The 18,274-nt window shown below is 37.5% G+C and overlaps 1 protein-coding gene across 1 annotated transcript in view; it reads left to right on the top strand.

Moving 5' to 3' along the window:
• Positions 1-12,983, top strand: part of PCSK1 (proprotein convertase subtilisin/kexin type 1) — a 38,141-nt gene extending 25,158 nt beyond the window's left edge. Inside the window, exons 10-14 of the mRNA XM_037801439.1 lie at positions 3,967-4,200; positions 5,140-5,297; positions 6,623-6,756; positions 8,304-8,465; positions 9,932-12,983. Coding sequence (XP_037657367.1) covers positions 3,967-4,200; positions 5,140-5,297; positions 6,623-6,756; positions 8,304-8,465; positions 9,932-10,309 — 1,066 coding nt within the window. The 3' untranslated portion in view covers positions 10,310-12,983. The remainder of the gene's footprint in view (positions 1-3,966; positions 4,201-5,139; positions 5,298-6,622; positions 6,757-8,303; positions 8,466-9,931) is intronic.
• The last annotated feature ends 5,291 nt before the right edge of the window (positions 12,984-18,274 follow it).

The raw sequence follows: 18,274 nt of genomic DNA, 5'->3' as shown, positions 1-18,274 counted from the left end.
TTTTCTCTTCTGATGGCTGAAATCTCCCTTCCACTTTTAAAGCCTTCAGCTAATTGGATGAGACCTCTCTCATTGCTGAAGGCAATCTCCTCAGTTGATTGTACATGCAATCAACTTACTGATTATTTAAATCCATGAAATGTCCTCACAGTAACAATCAGGCCAGTGCTTGCTTGACCAAACAATGGGCACCATAACCTGGCCAAATTGACACATGAACTTAACCATCATAGAGGTTAAGAAGGTTGAGGCCTAAAGGAATATTGTAACTCTCATGTTTTTATGAGTCCCTTGCCACAAGCAGACTACTTACTCTACCAAATTATATGTGATATAGCTGGAGAATGGGGAATGGAAGAGGAGAGAGAAGGTGTAAGACTTATACAGAGGAATATTTTCTTCCTTAGTAGAGTGTTTCTCAAACATCAGCATATATAAAAATTATCTGGGGAGTTTATTTCATACACATATTCCTGGGACCTATCGCCTGCCACTCATATTCAGAGGTTCTGGGGTGTAGCCTAGGAATCCACATTTTTAACAGGTATCCCAAATGGTTTTAATGCTGTAGTATATTAACCAAACTTGGAGAAACAACTGCTATAGAGTTACTTTTACAGCTGTGTTTTCCTACAGCCCCATCCAGCTGTGATTGAGAAGCTGCCCATTAGGGTACTCAATACACATATCCTGGAGATAAATAGACTAAGAGAAGACAGGAATTCCTTGGATAAATAATTCCTTGTGACACTATTATTATTTGATACCTCAGAAAGAAGACAGATAATAAACTCAGTCTTCTGTGGAGACAGCAAAGGAGTCAGAATATTTTTTCACAGAGAAAGAAAATTCTGAGGTGGTACACTGAATCCCCTCACACCTTTGGAGATATCAATCTTCTGTTTTTATTAAAGACTGGAGAAAGGGAAATGGACTTTCAGTGCAGCAGGAAACCTTTTAAATCACATCAAAGTCTTGACTCAGTGGGTTGTGAAATGTTGAGAAGAGTTTCCAAGTTAGAAAATCTCCAACATCTGGGCTCACCTAGGTGTAATTAGAGCTGAATGAGGTGGCCCCTAAGACTTCTTCATTCTAGAATTTTGTCTCTAGGTGAATTTACCTCCATCTCTTCTAATTAGAAGCAATGGTTAATTTCAGCCTTTAATTCCATAACCCTTATTTTCTATAAACATATCTTTGATTAGCAACCCAATACAGTTTTTTAAAATTTAATTACTGTGGATGCTGGTGAGCACTAATTAACAAAGGAAGGCTGTCAGGACTGAGCTGTGCTATTGTTAGCAGCTCCTTTTCATTTGTAAAATGTAATCACATTAAAGAACTGTCAGTAAAATAAGCTTAATTTTCTTAATTGCATGACAATGAAGACCCCTTGAATATTTTGCAAATAGATCAAAGAAAATTTTTAAACAATGAAAACTGCAACTCTATAGAAAATAAATGCTCTCCTATAGTAATCTAGAAAGCCTATGCTCTGTATGTGGTTCTTATGATTATCAGGATCCTGCCTAAGGTCTCCTCAGTGCACACCTGCATTGTGTTCTGTGGGCCAGAACAACTTCCATGTGCACACCTGCTCCCTGGTGATGCAGATGGAAAGCTGGGGTGTTGCCCATTGACAACCTTAACAAGAGGCTTTCACCTAAAAACCCCTTTGAGAGACTGGAAGGAAGCAAACATTTCAATAAAATATTTTATAGCAAAATTAATTCCTACATTAAAAAATAGTCATTTATGCTAAGTTAGTTAATTCTCCCCTCAATGTGGGATGGCTAACGTGGAAACTACAAAGAGGAATTTATAATATTAGGCAGATAGAAGGTCTGAATAATAAGGAATTCTGGAGTTTGTCTTATTCAACCTTCTCATCTCATATGTGAGTCAGCTCAGGTTCCGGTAGATGAAGTGACCTTTTTAAGGTCACACAGATTTTGGTGGTAGAGAACAGTCAAAAGTGCTCTCTGTTGCTCCCTACTCTGCCCCCATGATTTGAAATGACTTGCAACTGTCTTAATTGGCTATATGTTTGTATTCTTGCTACCAACTCCTGTTATTTTAGCTGTACCATAGAACTGGCTAGAAAGGTTTCCTCAGATTTAACATGTATAAAAATCATGCCCAACTCTCAGATATTTTGATTCAATAGGCTTGGAGTAGGACTCAGGAATTTTCATTATTTCCAAGTGTACAAGTAATTATGATCCAGTGGTCTGGGACCCTCTGAAAATCACTGAACTGGAGACTGTCTAAGGCATCCATCAGTCATTCTCTGGGGATAAGTGATGTGTTTAGTAATTTCCATTGCCTCTTTCTTGTCATCAGGAGACTGCACATTATGGGCTCTGGGGAGAAGACAGCAAATTGAGCCAGAATCCCCTGATCATCATTCCACATCCTAGTGATAAGATAGGCACTTTGAGGAGTGTACACTTAGGCATTCATTTATTAAATCATGTCTTTATTGGGTTGATGGAAACATTGCAGATCCCAAAGCCAAAGAAAGCTTGAAATCTTGAAAGAATCTGACTAATGACTAAAACAATAAGTTTTAAATTGCATTCAGGGCTCATCAACACTTACAGACATTTAATTACTTAACCAACTAGTATTTATTCAGCATATACCCTATGCCTGGCATTGTTCTGGGTGTTTGGTACACATCAAAGAACAAACTAAAGAATGATCTCAGCCATTCTCATGGCTAAATTCTAGCAAGGGAGATGGATGATTAATAATACACAAATGAGTTTCCCAATTTCTTAGGGGTGAAAAGTGTTATGGAAGAATAAAAAGTATAGCAGGATAAGAAGCATGTAGGGAGAGTTACAATTTTAAATATGGTGACAGAGGAGGCATTGTCTTCATTATAATAGACCCAACATTCCCTTTCACCTCTGATTTATCTATAATAGACCAATAAATTAATCTTACCAAGACTATTGATTTTACCACTTCCTTCCTCAAAAATCTTTGATAATTCTCCAAAATGCCCAAAGAATAAAATATAAGCTCTGTATCCTGCCATGCAGGGTCCTCACCACTATAGCCCAGTATTCTTGGTTGCCCCTTCCCTGTTCCAGTGAACCAGACAATTCCCTGTAACCTGGCCACACCCTGTACTTTCCTACCTCTGGGCCTTTGCTCCAGTTGTCATATCTCTTCTTCTCTATCTCCAACTCTTGACAAATTTATCCATTCTTTCAGTTCAGCTTAAATGTTTCCTCCCAGGAAAGCCTTTCTTGATCTTTCTAGTCCAAAGAATTCTTTTTCCTCCAAACTCCCACACTGCATTATGCCATGAAGAAAGCATGCAACAGATATATTATACAGTAGTTATAAAGAGACTTAGTTCTTCAGGTGGATTGTAATCTTGAAAAAAAGAACCAACTCCTTGAATATCCCTCCAGCATTTAGCATAGTGTTTTGCAAGAGCAATCCCAAGTTGCTAAGTTCCTTGACACTTGTGATATGTAGAGAAAAAAGGCAAAAATGTTTAAGAGCAGGAAGCAGCCTGTGTCTTTAAAATCTGACTTGTCCTAAGAAGGAAGTCATCTGTGGATTCATGATGTTGAAAGTGCTAAGGCTGTGAATGGACAACAGAAGACTGAAAGACACAAAGGAAGTATTGTCATTATTTAGTTTTTGCTCCAGTTAAATTTAAGTAATTAGAAATTGGATTCCAAGTCCTACTACACTTCTTTACATCTTCTACAATGCTAAAGACTGAATTTTTCTCATGGTAGTGCTTATCTTACATGGTTTGGGGAGAAGTTTTCAATATACTATTGGTATATTACCAATAGTAATATACACTAGACTTATATAAGTACAATTGCAAAAGTTACTTCATAATTCCTGAATGTAGATACCTGTTTTTAGTACTTGCTTTTGCAAGGAAACTTCATTTTTGTCCCTGAAAGATACTTTGGGTCACTTTCACTCCAGCCCAAATCTCACCTGGCGAGATATGCAACACTTGGTTGTCTGGACATCTGAATATGACCCACTGGCTAATAACCCTGGATGGAAAAAGAATGGAGCAGGCCTGATGGTGAATAGCCGATTTGGATTTGGGCTGTTAAATGCCAAGGCATTGGTGGATTTAGCTGATCCCAGGATCTGGACCAGCGTGCCTGAGAAGAAAGAGTGTGTTGTAAAGGACAATGACTTTGAGCCCAGGTAAGTGTCTCCAGGAACTTTTAAGCAAACTCCTTGATTATAGTGTTTAACACTCTATTTATTTTCCCACCTACACTTCTGAAGTAGAGGGAGATGAAATTTACCAGTGTTCTCTATGGGTCTCCATGGAGAATCACTGAGAGATCAAAAATCTTCAAATCATGCTAGCATATTTGCATTTTCCTCTCATTGTCTTTCTACTGTATACTATTAAGTCTAAAGTACACCATAATTTTATGTACCACTAAGAAAAATCACTATGACCAACCATCAGTTTTTAAAGTTTATCTCAAATTTGATGATTAAAAATGTTTTTTAAAAATTGCATCTTAGAATTGAACAAACGCAGTACCTGCCAACTGGTATTGCCCAAAACCTACTTCCAAAATAGTCTCACTTCATGCCACAGTGCTATGTGATTCATGGCTTTCCTTCCATGAAGGATCTTTGTCATAAATGCTTTTATATAAACATTTATTGATTCTCCCACCATATCTCACCACAGAAGCAGAATCTAGTATGACTGTTTAGTTGTTTCCATCAAGGCAACTATGATTATAATGATACCTGCTCACATGAAATAACCAAGAGTGGGAGGCTTGTGGGGCATGCATTTGGGAAGGCCTTGTAGATAAAAACCGTTTCTTAAGAGATTCTTTTTTGATACAGCAGTATGAACTACTGTTCAACGTATCCAAGGCAAACACGCCTGAATTCTATTCCATGACAAACTGTACTGGATTCAAGTTCTATGTTCTTTACCACATTAATATTCATTAAAATTCATTTATAGCTAATCCCAAATTGGGTTCTACTCATAACAAGGAGAGACAACAAGCTTAGCTAAGCATCTAGTCATGGGTGACAGGTACATCTATGCATAAAATGCAAGGAAGAAGAGATATACTTGATTCAAGGATGATTCTTCAATGTATTTAGAGCCCTGAAAGCTAATGGAGAAGTTATAATTGAAATTCCAACAAGAGCTTGTGAAGGACAAGAAAATGCTATCAATTCCCTGGAGCATGTGCAATTTGAAGCAACAATTGAATATTCTCGCAGAGGAGACCTACATGTCACACTCACTTCTGCTGCTGGTAAACAACAAAACTTTTCAAAAGTTTCTTCTAAGCCATTTCTTTAAATGTTTAAGTGTCAATTGAATGGTTCTGAATCAAAGATTGTTTTTGTTCATTCATAAGACTGTCTCCTAATTGATTTTCTCAGGTCTCAAAAATATGCTTATTTTTCATTTTTCTTGGTATCAAATCGCCTTCTGCCCTCATTATTCCCACTGGGTCTTAGATAAGCACAGAATGAGGCCTACTGAAATAATCCCAATTGATCAACTTCTCTGGAGTCACTTGGACAGATTTGCAAACTGTTTGCAAAGTCACTGGCTTATCATTCACTTCTTTTAGGTAGTATGTTAGTGAAAGCTATGCTGATAATTAAAGTAATTGATAAGGCATACAGATTTATCTGGCACATCCAAGGAATCAGTTGAAAAATTGGGAATTCTGATCCATGAAAGAGGGCAAATTTTCCCTAATATTATGATTAAGGCCAAGAATTGGCTATATGGACATTTGTGCTTTCCTGAGAGGGTGCTAATTCAGGTGAGATAGTGCATGGAAAAAGGGCTTATTAAGCATAAACCACAACCCAACCAAGAAAAGCTGTCACAATACTCTTCCAGTTTTAGTAGGACTCCACTAACTAAATTCAATTTCTACAGTTGATGTATGATTGGATATGAACTTCCTAGTGGTTTGGAGTAGGTTCTATTAACATTCCGGTTATTCTTCTAAGAAGTCTTGGAATTGGCCTATGTTGGTGGAATAGTTTTTTCATTGATGGGCCTAATCATCTGACTCTTTCATTTAGAAAGCAATATTATTTCCTAAGCTATAGAGGGCTTGGACTTCAGAGTTTAGAGTTGCCCCATCACTAGCTTTTATGTAACAAAAGATGATTAAATTATTATACCTTCCTTTTTTAATGTCTTTACTAGAGTGTAGACTTAGGCCTCCATTAAATATTCAAGACTTCCTTTTAAAGTTCAAAATGAAAATCCCACTATAATATATTTTAAATCCTTGAATTTCTTCTTTAATCTAGTTTGTAAATGTGGTTCTCTGAGTTCTTCTTGTTCAAATAAACCTTAATTAATATATCTGTTCATTGCTTATTCCATAAGTATTTATTGAAAACTTATTATATGCCAGGCAATGTGCTCAGTACTGTGGATAAAAACATCATGATTTCTTTTGAACATCTTAACTCTGTTCTTATACTAAAAGAGAAAATCAAGAGGATTAATCTCTCCCAGCTTTCATTTTCATTTATCAGGTGCTGGAGAATATCCCACTATCAGAATCATGAGGTCATTCATTAACTTGTCATTGTTGCATGAAAATAGGAACCAGTACTGTACTTTTGGCTGAAAGAGAACGGGATACTTCTCCTAATGGCTTTAAGAATTGGGACTTCATGTCTGTTCACACGTGGGGAGAAGATCCCATAGGCACCTGGACATTGCGAATTACAGACATGGTAAGTATGACTGAGAGGATGAAGAAACACCAGCTCACTTGTAAGCACTTTTAAAAGAATTTTTAAGGTTGATGTCATCATTAATCAGGGCCCTAAAGAATTTGACCATTCCTTAGTAGAACTAAGGAAAAAGTGTAGTGTTTCAAGGCTCATTAATTTGGTTATGTAGATAATTAAAAAAAAAAAAAAAAAGGCACCACCAGTCCTACTATAAGAGGGAATAAAAGATGTATGGCTACACAATATGCCAGAGTATGGGAGAAATCCAGTTGTTCCCATGAACATGATCTATTGGCCTGTATTTATATTCACAAAGATAGTCAAATGCTCAGACCAATGTTGCTTTGGCACTTTGCTGGGGTCACGTGAAGACCCCCTTACTATTAATTTCTGCAGTAGCATCTAGAAATAGCTTATTTGTTGGGTAAAATGCTTATTTGCCATGGCTATTTTTAGTTTCCGCCATAAAACTAACCAAAAAGCATTTCTTATTTCTCTTTCATTCTGCTTATTAACGCTCTATGACATCCTTCTGAAATTGTAACACACAATCACAAAAATGAAAGGAGAGAGCAGTGTTTGAGCCAAAATACAGCTGAATTATTTATTTTTGCATTATTCCTCCAGTATTCTCTATAGGTGAGAAAATAAATGAATGTTTTGGCTCTGAGTTCCCCTAGCAAAGAGATTTATATGCAACAGCAGCACCGCATTTCAATTTCTAGACGCTGTTTTAAAAGAAATGATTTCAAATTCCCAGAGATGTCAATTAAATTAATATAAATTTGTAGTCATTGTTACTTTTATTCTCTGAGAATGGCTTTCTCCTAAAGACTGCTAAAGTTGTGATTTAGAAATTGAAATTATAAAACTTCCCACTTGTATAGGAAATCAAGAACATGTTCTTAGTAGGTAATCTTATTCTTGACCTTATCTTTATTCATTTTTTAATTCTATTTTGCCATCAGGAAGCTAAGAAAATTCTATTTACCAAAATGTGACTATTGTATACAATGTCTGCAAAATCTGACTCTAAACTTACAGATTTTAAAAAGATATTTTACATTTCAGCATATTATTTATAACATAATGGTTGAGCCTCTAAAATTATTACTATTTCCATAAATATACAGTTTTTAAGGTCTGATTAAGGATCTAGACTGATCATAAAGGCTGTATAGAGGCTGAATTTTCTTCCCATTGGAATGTTTCTATAAGTCGATATTTGGGAAATAAAAATCTATTTATAAAAGTTATAGTTAACTTTTTAAGAACATATCCAATATGGAAAAAAAAAAGTTCATATACAGAGTCCTTGTTTTTGAATTACCAAGGAATTAATCAGGTTTTGAACCTGTAAACTATTGATTTTCATAGCAAGAGAGAATCCACTGATTATGTCTTTGTACATAGAGCTCTGCATATGGAGTACATACACTTTTAAAATTAGATTTTAACTATAAAATTCCTTTTGGATATTTTGAATAAGTTTACATTATATTATTCAAAACACACACAGCTAAACTTTTTTTATGCTTATTGATTAGTCTGGAAGAATGCAAAATGAAGGAAGAATCGTGAACTGGAAGCTGATTTTGCATGGGACCTCTTCTCAGCCAGAGCACATGAAACAGCCTCGTGTATACACATCCTACAACACCGTTCAGAATGACAGAAGAGGGGTGGAGAAGGTGGTGGACTCAGGGGAGGTCTGTGTGGCTCTCTTCTTGGCATGCTCACCTTTGAACTGTAGTGGACAATGTAGTCAGAGAGGCTGTACCTGACCTTTAAGCAGGGATTAAGACAGATGTGGACAGGGTGGGAGGAGAGGGAAGAGTGAGGTGGCAGCTTACCATTTATTTTGCCTCGGATGAAATCCTATTATTTTTTTCCTTTGTTATTTCATCCAGAATTTAAACATTAAAATTAATAAATTCAAAATTATTACACTTCCTAACATGAATTTTCTCCATTTATGACAAGTATCAACTTGTTTAGAAAGCTGTCCATGCATGATCATACCTATACCTAGCATTTGTGCTGCACTGAGTTTTTAAGCATTTTCATGTTATTTCACTTAACCCTGTAATATAGGAAGGGCAGATGCTATATGTCCATTTTGGAGAAAGAAAACCAAAGTTCTGGTGGCCAAATCATGTGGGTTTCTCTTAACTAATACTTCTTGGCAACACCAAACGGAGCTATAAAAATCACAATTTCTCTCAGAAAATTGAGGAAGAAAGCTAAAGTCAGTTATGAGTTCTTGGGTCTCAGTCTGCTGAGGCTGCTAGCTTCTCCCTCGACAGCAGGCAGACACCACGTTTTCTTTATGTCTGTATCTCCCAGCATCTAGATATAGTAGGTAGGTCCTCAGAATTTATAGAACGCCTGCATTGAATGGGTCTAGCTCTGTGCCGGGCATTTTGGAAAACACATAGTATTTGCCTTCAAGAAATGTGTAAACTATCTGTGGAAAGGCCTCAGCTCAGATTCTGGCCCCATTTATACTCTTTATTGCAGCTTCTTTCCAGGACTACAGTCATGGGGTCTTCTTTACCCTACTGGAGGTGGGGTAACCTGGTGGGTGTTTCTCCCTTGTGATTTTTTAAGAGGTATTACACAATTCAGTACACAAAGTATTGAAATATTTCCACGGTGGCTGACAGTGAGCCACTTCTCAGATCACTCAGTTCCCTCCCACCTAGTCACCACTCCAATCTCCCCCTGACCCATCCTTACAAGTCAGCAGCTAAAAGCATGGCTCCTGACAGGACAAGGTGTCTCGTGGACCCTGCTCTGCCACAGCAGCATTTAGTGTTGCCTTCTGTATGAGTCATTGACTATTTTAATATCATCTCCTCCACAAAAATGGATTCAACTACAGCAGTGCTGATGAGTGAAGGAGACCGCCATGTCCTGAGCACTTACGTACGTTGTCAAGTTTTATCTTCAAAGCCACCAGGAAATGGAGGTATTCTGATTCCCATTTTACAGGTGAGGTTCAGGAAGATTAAAAAGCTTGTCAAGGATGTATAACTCTGAACCTCAGGCTCTTTCTGCTGCCCCCACTGCCTCTCAAGGGGCAGGCACTAGACATGTGTTAGGGCTGCAACCAGCATGCATTTTGGTAAATAATGAACCTTCCTCCCTTTGATGGTGGCATTCTGTGTTTTAGGAGCAGCCCACACTTGCGAGCCTGAATGAGAACCCCCAGGTGTCCAAAAGCCCCAGCAGTGGCAGCGTGGGGGGCAGAAGGGAGGAGATGATGGAGGGAGCCACTTCTGAGGCCATGCTGCGGCTTCTTCAAAGTGCTTTCAGCAAAAACTTGCCTCCAAAGCAGTCACCAAAGAAGTCTCCAAGTGCAAAGCTTAACATCCCCTACAAAAATTTCTATGAAGCCCTGGAAAAGCTGAACAAACCTTCCCAGCTTAAAGACTCCGAGGATAGTCTGTATAATGACTATGTCGATGTTTTTTATAACACAAAACCTTACAAACATAGAGATGACCGTCTGCTTCAAGCTCTGGTGGACATTTTGAATGAGGAAAATTGAAATAAGGTCCTGAGTTGGAAATATTCATACTTCTTCCTGCCCTGTAAATTTTGCCTGTGTCTGAAGTGGTTGTTTTGTCATTGACCCTTATGGTTATTATATCTTTTGTGATACTTTTTCTCCTCAAACTGTACATTTGAAGGGGATGAGCTCAAGAAGGAAATTTATCTCTCTGAATTGATCATAGCACTTTCAAAATCCATCTTCGCTGCCTGCACAAGTAATGGGTTTCTTCTTTATGGAGTCACAATTCACATGTGTTCCTCACACCACCCAAGAATGCCTCCTTGGGCCCATTCATTTCATTTCTCAAAAGGAAAGGCAAAACTTGGGCAATAGATTGATTTGGAAAACTAAACTGCAAAGAAAAAGAGAGAAAGAAACCTGTTGCTGTAGCTTGTTCCATCTTTGCCAAAGGGTTCTTCAAATATGGATGCCAAGGAAGCGTTTAGAAAGCCTCTCACGACAGAATTCACAGTTAGACCTGTGGTCTTTCTACTTCAAAGCACTACTCATTCAAGGGGTAGCAGTCTTGTCATTTGGGGAAAAGCTGGATGATCTTAGACCTTGAAATTTGTGTTATCTGATTTGAGCAGCTTTAGAATGTTCCTATTTGCTTGGTGTACCATGCAGAGGTCTCCGTGGGTCCAAAGATGATTGTGACACATGCTGGGTGCTCAAATCTTACTCTCATGGCCCTTCTTCTGAAGTGTTCCTTACCTGCCTCCTTTCTCAGCCACAAACTAAATATTGAGAGAACTAATTTATGCCACTTTCTCAGAACAAATTTTAGTTGGGGCTTGGCAAATACCTAGTCACACTTTTGTTTTAAACAGTAATAACAGGAAACCATTCATAATGAGGAGCACCAATGTAAGTAACAGGAATACATTCATAATGTGGAGAACCAATGGGAGCTTTTGTTTGTTTTGGTATTTTTGTGTTTTAAGCTTTGTACCTTAGAACAGGTTTTCCTGGATTTTTGAAACTAAGTTCATTTCTTGACCCTGAAGACTGTTCTCCAACCTGAGCAGCTGATAGTATCCAAATGTTCACCGAATCACTTCCAATCTTGAAATCAGAGGACACAAACTGGCAATCCACAGGCCTCAATTGTCTCTCTAACAGATTTTGTTTGGTAGGCAGAATGTTTTAAAAATTTGAGTTAAAATTGAAAAAATGAGATTTTGCATAGAAACCTGGTTCTCAGGCCCATCTTTCCTCATGGCGACAGCTGGAGCTGAGCAGTGGCTGCCTAACCTGGTTAGAGAGGAGGCACCCCCTGCGGCACCCTGCTGCATGCTACCTTACAGGGCCACCTTACTTGTTACTTGTCAGGATCCCATAGGCATTTGATTTTGCACACCCCTGCACTACAAGAATGTGCGCAAAGTTTAAATGTCTTTGTGGAAAGAAACATCCTCAATTTCTTTCAGGCAGGATCTGTACAATCATCAATAATTATGAGAATTTGCCATGATCTAGTTCAGTTAGGTTGAATTTATAGGGAGACATAAAGGTATTTTAGGCCCCTGGAAGTAGCCCTGAAATCTAGTTTTACATATTCATTAATCTCAACTGGATGGTGATTTGTACTAATCCAATTAATTGCCAACTCCCTAGCCTCCCGCTCTCTCTGTGCTCACCAAGGCCTAGTCACTTTTAATGCCGGCATTTTCCCATTGAGTCTGTTGTTTGCAATCCTTCCATAAAGTTGGAACTACAGAAGGCCACACTTGACGTTGAGCTGTTCCAAGAAGGCACTAGGGACTGTCACCTGTTTTGGCTTGAAGTGTGGTGGGGCAAACATTCGCTCCCTATCCTACCATTTGAATTTGTGCAGAAGGAGAGTATTTGCAGAGCCCAGAGGCTGTTCACTTAAAAGAAATACAGTATCTCATCCTTAGAAATTTCACATTGTTTCATGTAAAGTGTAGAATGTTGAATATTGTAGCATATCAAAAAGTGTTAAAGTTGAAAAAGACCAGAACATTAGGAGTTTAATTTTCAAGTAAATTTCAAGTAAAAAAAACAAAAACAAAAACTGAGGTCCAAAAACATCAATAAATGGTAACAAATGAAAGACCTGGGACTAAAACTCTTCCTTTCCGCATTCCTAATCCAGTGCTAAATGTATGGCACTTTCTTATTAATCCTTTCTAACAGTAACTTTTCCTGGTTAAAATGCTGATCAACTCATTGGGTTGTAGCCAAAATTTCACTCTAGAGAAGCTTTAATAGTGAAATAAAATTGTGTTTGATTGTTTCCAACCTGGAGTATATTGTTCAGATGCAAAATATTTTTATTGTCAGTCTTTCGTAGTGCCTGTGTGGATTTTTGTGAAAATGTATGAGAGGAAACATTAAATATTTCCCTTGGAATTTTAAACTATATTTTCTTTACAGGTATTTATAATGTACCAATGCTTTTATCAAACAGAATTTTAAAAGGCATATTAAATTATATTAAAGAACCAAAAGTTTTCTTGAGAATAAGAAAGTTTGATCTAATAAAATATTTTTTGAAAGGCATGTTCCTCTGTCAATGAAAAAAAGTATATGTATGTGTTGTGATATTAAAAGTGACATTTGTCTAAATAGCTGAATATAGTGTGTTAGCTGAGTTTAACCTGTGTGTACTTAAGGGAACTCTCACATTATACACTCGATGTATTAACCAGAAAATGTAAAATATGCTCATAAATCCAAAGAATAAATGATTTCTCATTAAGTTAAAATGAAAAAAAAAAGCTCATGTTTCCAACAAAAATAGGTTTTCCCTCTCTTACTTATTATGTTTCCCAAATGGACTGTATAAAAGAAAAATTGAAGGTTTACATTAAGAAATTAATTCCTTTTAAGAAAAATGTTTTTTTTAAGGAGGTAATTTAAGCATCTACTTGAATAGGTATATTTCATTTTCCTTTATAGTGCAATCTTTCACTTTCTAAACAAAACAGTTGTACAACTGAGCCTTAACTGTAGTATTGAGAAAAACAACAAAAACTAAAGGGATGTAGTATTTGTGAGAGAAATGATTTGCAATAATTCACTAAGCATAATTTTGTTTATTGACCAAGGTAAGGTAAACTAAGCATTAAATGCTTCCCAGAGGCCTGCTTTTGAGAACCCTCCAATTCCCAACTTTATCTCCTGCCCTCAGGCCAACTTTTCTCTCCATCAAACAGACACCATTCCTTTCTCCTCAGTTAATATTATTTGCTCAAACTAAAATAATCTTCTGGGTATTCCAGAAGGACAGTTATAACTGGATTTTGTCCTTCATGTCCAGCCATCTTCAATTTCTTCCCGACAGGATGGATTGAATATGTCGTTTTCTTTTTTTTTAATTCAGTTTTATTGAGATATATTCACATACCGTACAGTCATCCAAAGTGTACAATCATTTGTTCACTGTAACATCATATAGTTGTGCATTCATCACCCCAATCTATTTTTTGAACATTTTCCTTTTACCAGAAAAAGTGAAAATGGGAATAAAAAATAAAAGTAAAGAAGAATACCCAAAACACCCCCACTCCCACCCTATTTTTTCATTTAGTTTTTTGTCCCCATTTTTCTACTCATCCATCCATACACTGGATAAAGGGAGTATGATCAGTAAGGCTTTCACAATCACACTGTCACCTCTTGTAAGCTACATGGCTATACAATCATCTTCAAGAGTCAAGGCTACTGGGTTGCAGTTTGATACTTTTGGGTATTTGCTTCTAGCTATTCCAGTGCATTAAAACCTAAAAAGGGTTATCTATATAGTGCATTAGAATGCCCACCAGAGTGACCTCTTGACTCCATTTGGAATCTCTCAGCCACTGAAACTTTCATTTTGTTTCATTTTGCATCCCCCTTTTGGTCAAGAAGATGTTCTCAGTCCCACGATGTTGGTCCATATTCATCTCCTGGAGTCATATTCCACGTTGCCAGGGAGATTTACACCCCTATGAGTCAGATCCCACCTAGAGGGGAGGGCAGTGAGTTCACCCGCCGAGTTGTCTTAGCTAAAGAGAGAGAGGGCCACATCTGAGCAACGTAGAGGTACTCAGGGGGAAACTCTTAGGCACAATTTTAAGCAGGTTTAGCCTCTCCTTTGCAGCAATGAGCTTCACAAGGGCAAGCTCCAAGATAGAGGGCTCAGCACATCAAACTGCCAGTCCTCAATGTTTGTGAGAACATCAGCAACCATCCAGGTGAGGAAGCCCAACACCTGTGCATTTTCCCCCAGCTCTTCAGGGAGCCCCTGCATATATATTTATACCCTCTGTCCAATATTAGTGTCGCTATTTCACACTAACCTATGCAAACCTACCAGGTCTCATTTCCTGTTAAAAGTTCCATGTAATTATGTTATTAGAACAAATTGTGCGAGTTAAATGGTTTAGGAAATATAGATCTTGCACTGACTAGACATCTCTTCCCTTGGTCTCACATGGAATTTGAAGTTTTAAAACACAGTCAGTATTGCCCTTTACCCTTTGGCCAGATTTGCCCTAGTCCCCATCTGCTTCATTCGTACCACTAGTTGAAGTCTGGATTCTTTTTTCAGCTTTTTTAATAGTTACTATATGTGCTAATACTGACATTCATATCTGCCAAGTTCTAGCTCTGAGTTTCAGGTGTCACACAGATACCCAAAGTTCCAGGGATCAATCAGATTATACACAAAGGAATCTCGGAATCTGGAGACAGACGTTACAGTTCAGGAATAGATGTGACTGCTGTAAGAGCTTACAATCTAGTGTTCCCCTGATAAGCTGTGCTCTAAGGTTCAATTCTGAGTTTACACATTGTAGTTAGTCCATATTGGTGAGGCATTATAGTGTTTGCCTTGGTTTCTGGCGCAGTTCACTGAAAATACCGTCTACGGGTACCATTCACCTCCTTGAGTGTCTCACAGCGTCAACTCCTTCTCAAAGTAACTCAGTGTTTCATTGTATGCACACACAACAGTTCACCATTCTGTTCCTCAGTTGATATACCCTTAGGCCACCTCCATCCATTGTAAATCATGTATACTCTCTCCATAAACACCAGTGTGCAAGTGTCCATTCATGTTCCTGCTCTCAGATCCTCCAAGTAAATGCCCCCTAATGAGGTTGCAGGACGTTATGGCACCCACATGCTTAGCTTCCTGTGGAACCACCCCACTGTCCTCCAGAAAGGCTATACCATTCTGCCTCCTAACCAACAGTAAATATATGCATCCCTCTCTCCATGTTTTCTCCAGTACTTTTATCCCTGTTTATATTTTTCCATACAATTTTATAGAGCTATATTCACATACCATATAATTATCCACAGTATACAATCAGTTGTTCATTGTATCATCATACAGTTTTGCATTTATCACCACAGTCAGCACTTGAACATATTGATTACTACAAAAAAAAGTTTTTTAACAAATAATAAAAAAGATAATAAAAAGAAAAATAAAATACCATGCAATACAATATGATAGTATGATCAGACAACACCACCACTACCAAGAATCCCATATCCCTCCCTTTTATCCCCCTTTCATACCTATTTAGCTTTGGTAGATTGCCTTTGTTACAATTAATGAAAGCGTATTGCAGTGTTACTGTTGACCATAGACTCCAGTCTGCTTTGATTATATTTTTTCCCCACTACCATCCCCTTTCCAACACTCTGCATGGTTGACATTCATTTGTTCTCCCACATGCAAGAACAGTTTTATATTTGTATATTTAGTCACAATCTTTGACCACTCCAGTTTTTGTTAAGTTAAACAGTTCCAGTCTTTACCTTCTATCTTTACCCCAGGTGTCACACATGCTCCTAGCCCACCTCTTTCAGCTTTATTCATAGACATCCTTGTTCAGTACAGTTACAATGTTGTGCTACCATCACACAGTATTATGTTATCAATTTCTGAGTTTACACAATCAAGCCAACTGAACATTCTGTAGTCCTTCAGCATCAAATGCCTGATCTCTACCCTCTTCTATCTACTGGTAGCCTGTGTTAACAGCTTTTAACTCTCAAAGTTTGCACATTAATGTTAGTTCATATTAATGAAACCATACATTATTTGTCCTTTTGTTTCTGGCTAACTTTGCTCAACATAACGTGCACAAGATTCATCCACGTTATTATATGTTCCATGTCTTTGTTCTGTCTTACAGCTGCGTAGTATTCCATCATGTGTATGTACCACAGTTTGTTATTCCACTAGTCCTTTGATGGACATTTGGGCTGTTTCCATCTCTTGGCTATTGTGAATAATGCCGCAATGAAACATCAGTTTACAAATGTCCATTCATGTCTTAACTTTCAGTTCCTCTGAGTATATACCTAGTAATGGAATAGCTGGGTCATATAGCAAATCTATACTTAGCTCCCTGATGAACTGCCACACTGCCTTCCAGAGTAGTTGCACCATTCCACATTCCCACAGTGCATAAGTGTGCCTCTTTCTCCACATCCTTTCCAGCACTTGTAATTTTCTGTTTTTTGGATAGTGGCCATTCTGATAAGTGTGAGATGAAATCTCACTGTGGTTTTGATTTACATTTCCCTAATAGCCACTGAAGTTGAGCATTTTTTCATATGTTTTTGAGCCCTTTGTATTTCCTCTTCAGAAAAGTGTCTGTCTTTGTCTTTTTCCCCTTTTTTAATTAGGTTGTTTGTCTTTCTGTTGTTGAGTTGTAGGATTGCTTTATATATTCGGGGTATTAAACCCTTATCTGATACGTGTTTTCCAAGTATTGTCTCCCACTGTGTAGGCTGCCTTTTGACTTTTTTGACAAAGTCCTTTGATATGCAAAAGTGTTTGATTTCCAGGAGATCCCATTTGTCTATTTGTTCTTTGGTTGCTCACGCTTTGGGTGTAAGGTCTAGGAAACCACCTACTATCACAAGATCTTTAAGAAATTGCCCTATATTTTCTTCTAAGAGTCTTATGGTCTTAGTGCTAATGTTTAATATCTTTGATCCATTTTGAGTTAATTTTTGTATAAGGTGTGACTTATAGGCCCTCTTTCAGTCTTTTGGAAATGGATATCCAGTTTTCAAACACCATTAATTGAAGATGCTGCTCTGTCCCACTTGCTTTAGCTTGACTGCCTTATCAAAGATCAGTCATCCAATGATGCAAGAGTTTATTTCTGAACACTCAATTCTATTTCATTGGTCAATATCTCTGTCTTTATGCTAGTACCATGCTGTTTTGAGCATGGCAGCTTCGTAGTATGCTACAAAGTCAGGCAATGTGAGACCTCCCACTTCGTTCCCCTTTCTCACGATATTTTTGGTTATTCAGGGCACCTTGCCCTTCCAAATAAATTTGGTTATTGGTTTTTGTATTTCTGCAAAGTAAGTTGTTGGGATTTTAATTGGTATTGCATTGAATCTATAAATCAGTTTAGGTAGAATTGACGTCTTATTTATATTTAGTCTTCCAATCCATGAACATGATATGTTCTTTCATTTTTTTAAGGTCCTGTTCAATTTTGTTTAGCAGTTTCTTGTAATTTTCTTTGTATAGGTCTTTTGTGGCCTTTGTTAAGTTTATTCCTAAATACTTGATTCTTTTGGTTGCTATTGTATACAGAATTTTTTTCTTGATATTTTCCTCTTGTTGCACATTACTTGTGTATAAGAAAACTACAGATTTTTGCATGTTGATCTTGTAGCCTGCCACTTTGCTGTATTCATTGGTTAGTTCTAATAGCTTTGCTGTAGATTTTTCTGGATTTTCTACATATAGAATCATGGCATCTGCAGAGAGTGAAAGTTTTACTTCTTCTCCAATTTGGATGCTTTTTATTTCTTTTTCTTGCCTAATTGCTCTACTAGAAATTCTACCACAATGTTGAATAACATTGGTGACAGTGGGCATCCCTGTCTTGTTCCTGATCTCAGACGGAAAGCTTTCGGACACTACCCATTGAGTATGATGTTAGCTGTGGGTTTTTCATATATTGC

The sequence above is a fragment of the Choloepus didactylus genome, chromosome 13 (assembly GCF_015220235.1).
Source record: "Choloepus didactylus isolate mChoDid1 chromosome 13, mChoDid1.pri, whole genome shotgun sequence".
Taxonomy (NCBI): Eukaryota; Metazoa; Chordata; class Mammalia; order Pilosa; family Megalonychidae; genus Choloepus; species Choloepus didactylus.
Note: the sequence above shows the minus strand (reverse complement) of the source record. Positions and strands in the feature narration are given on the sequence as shown.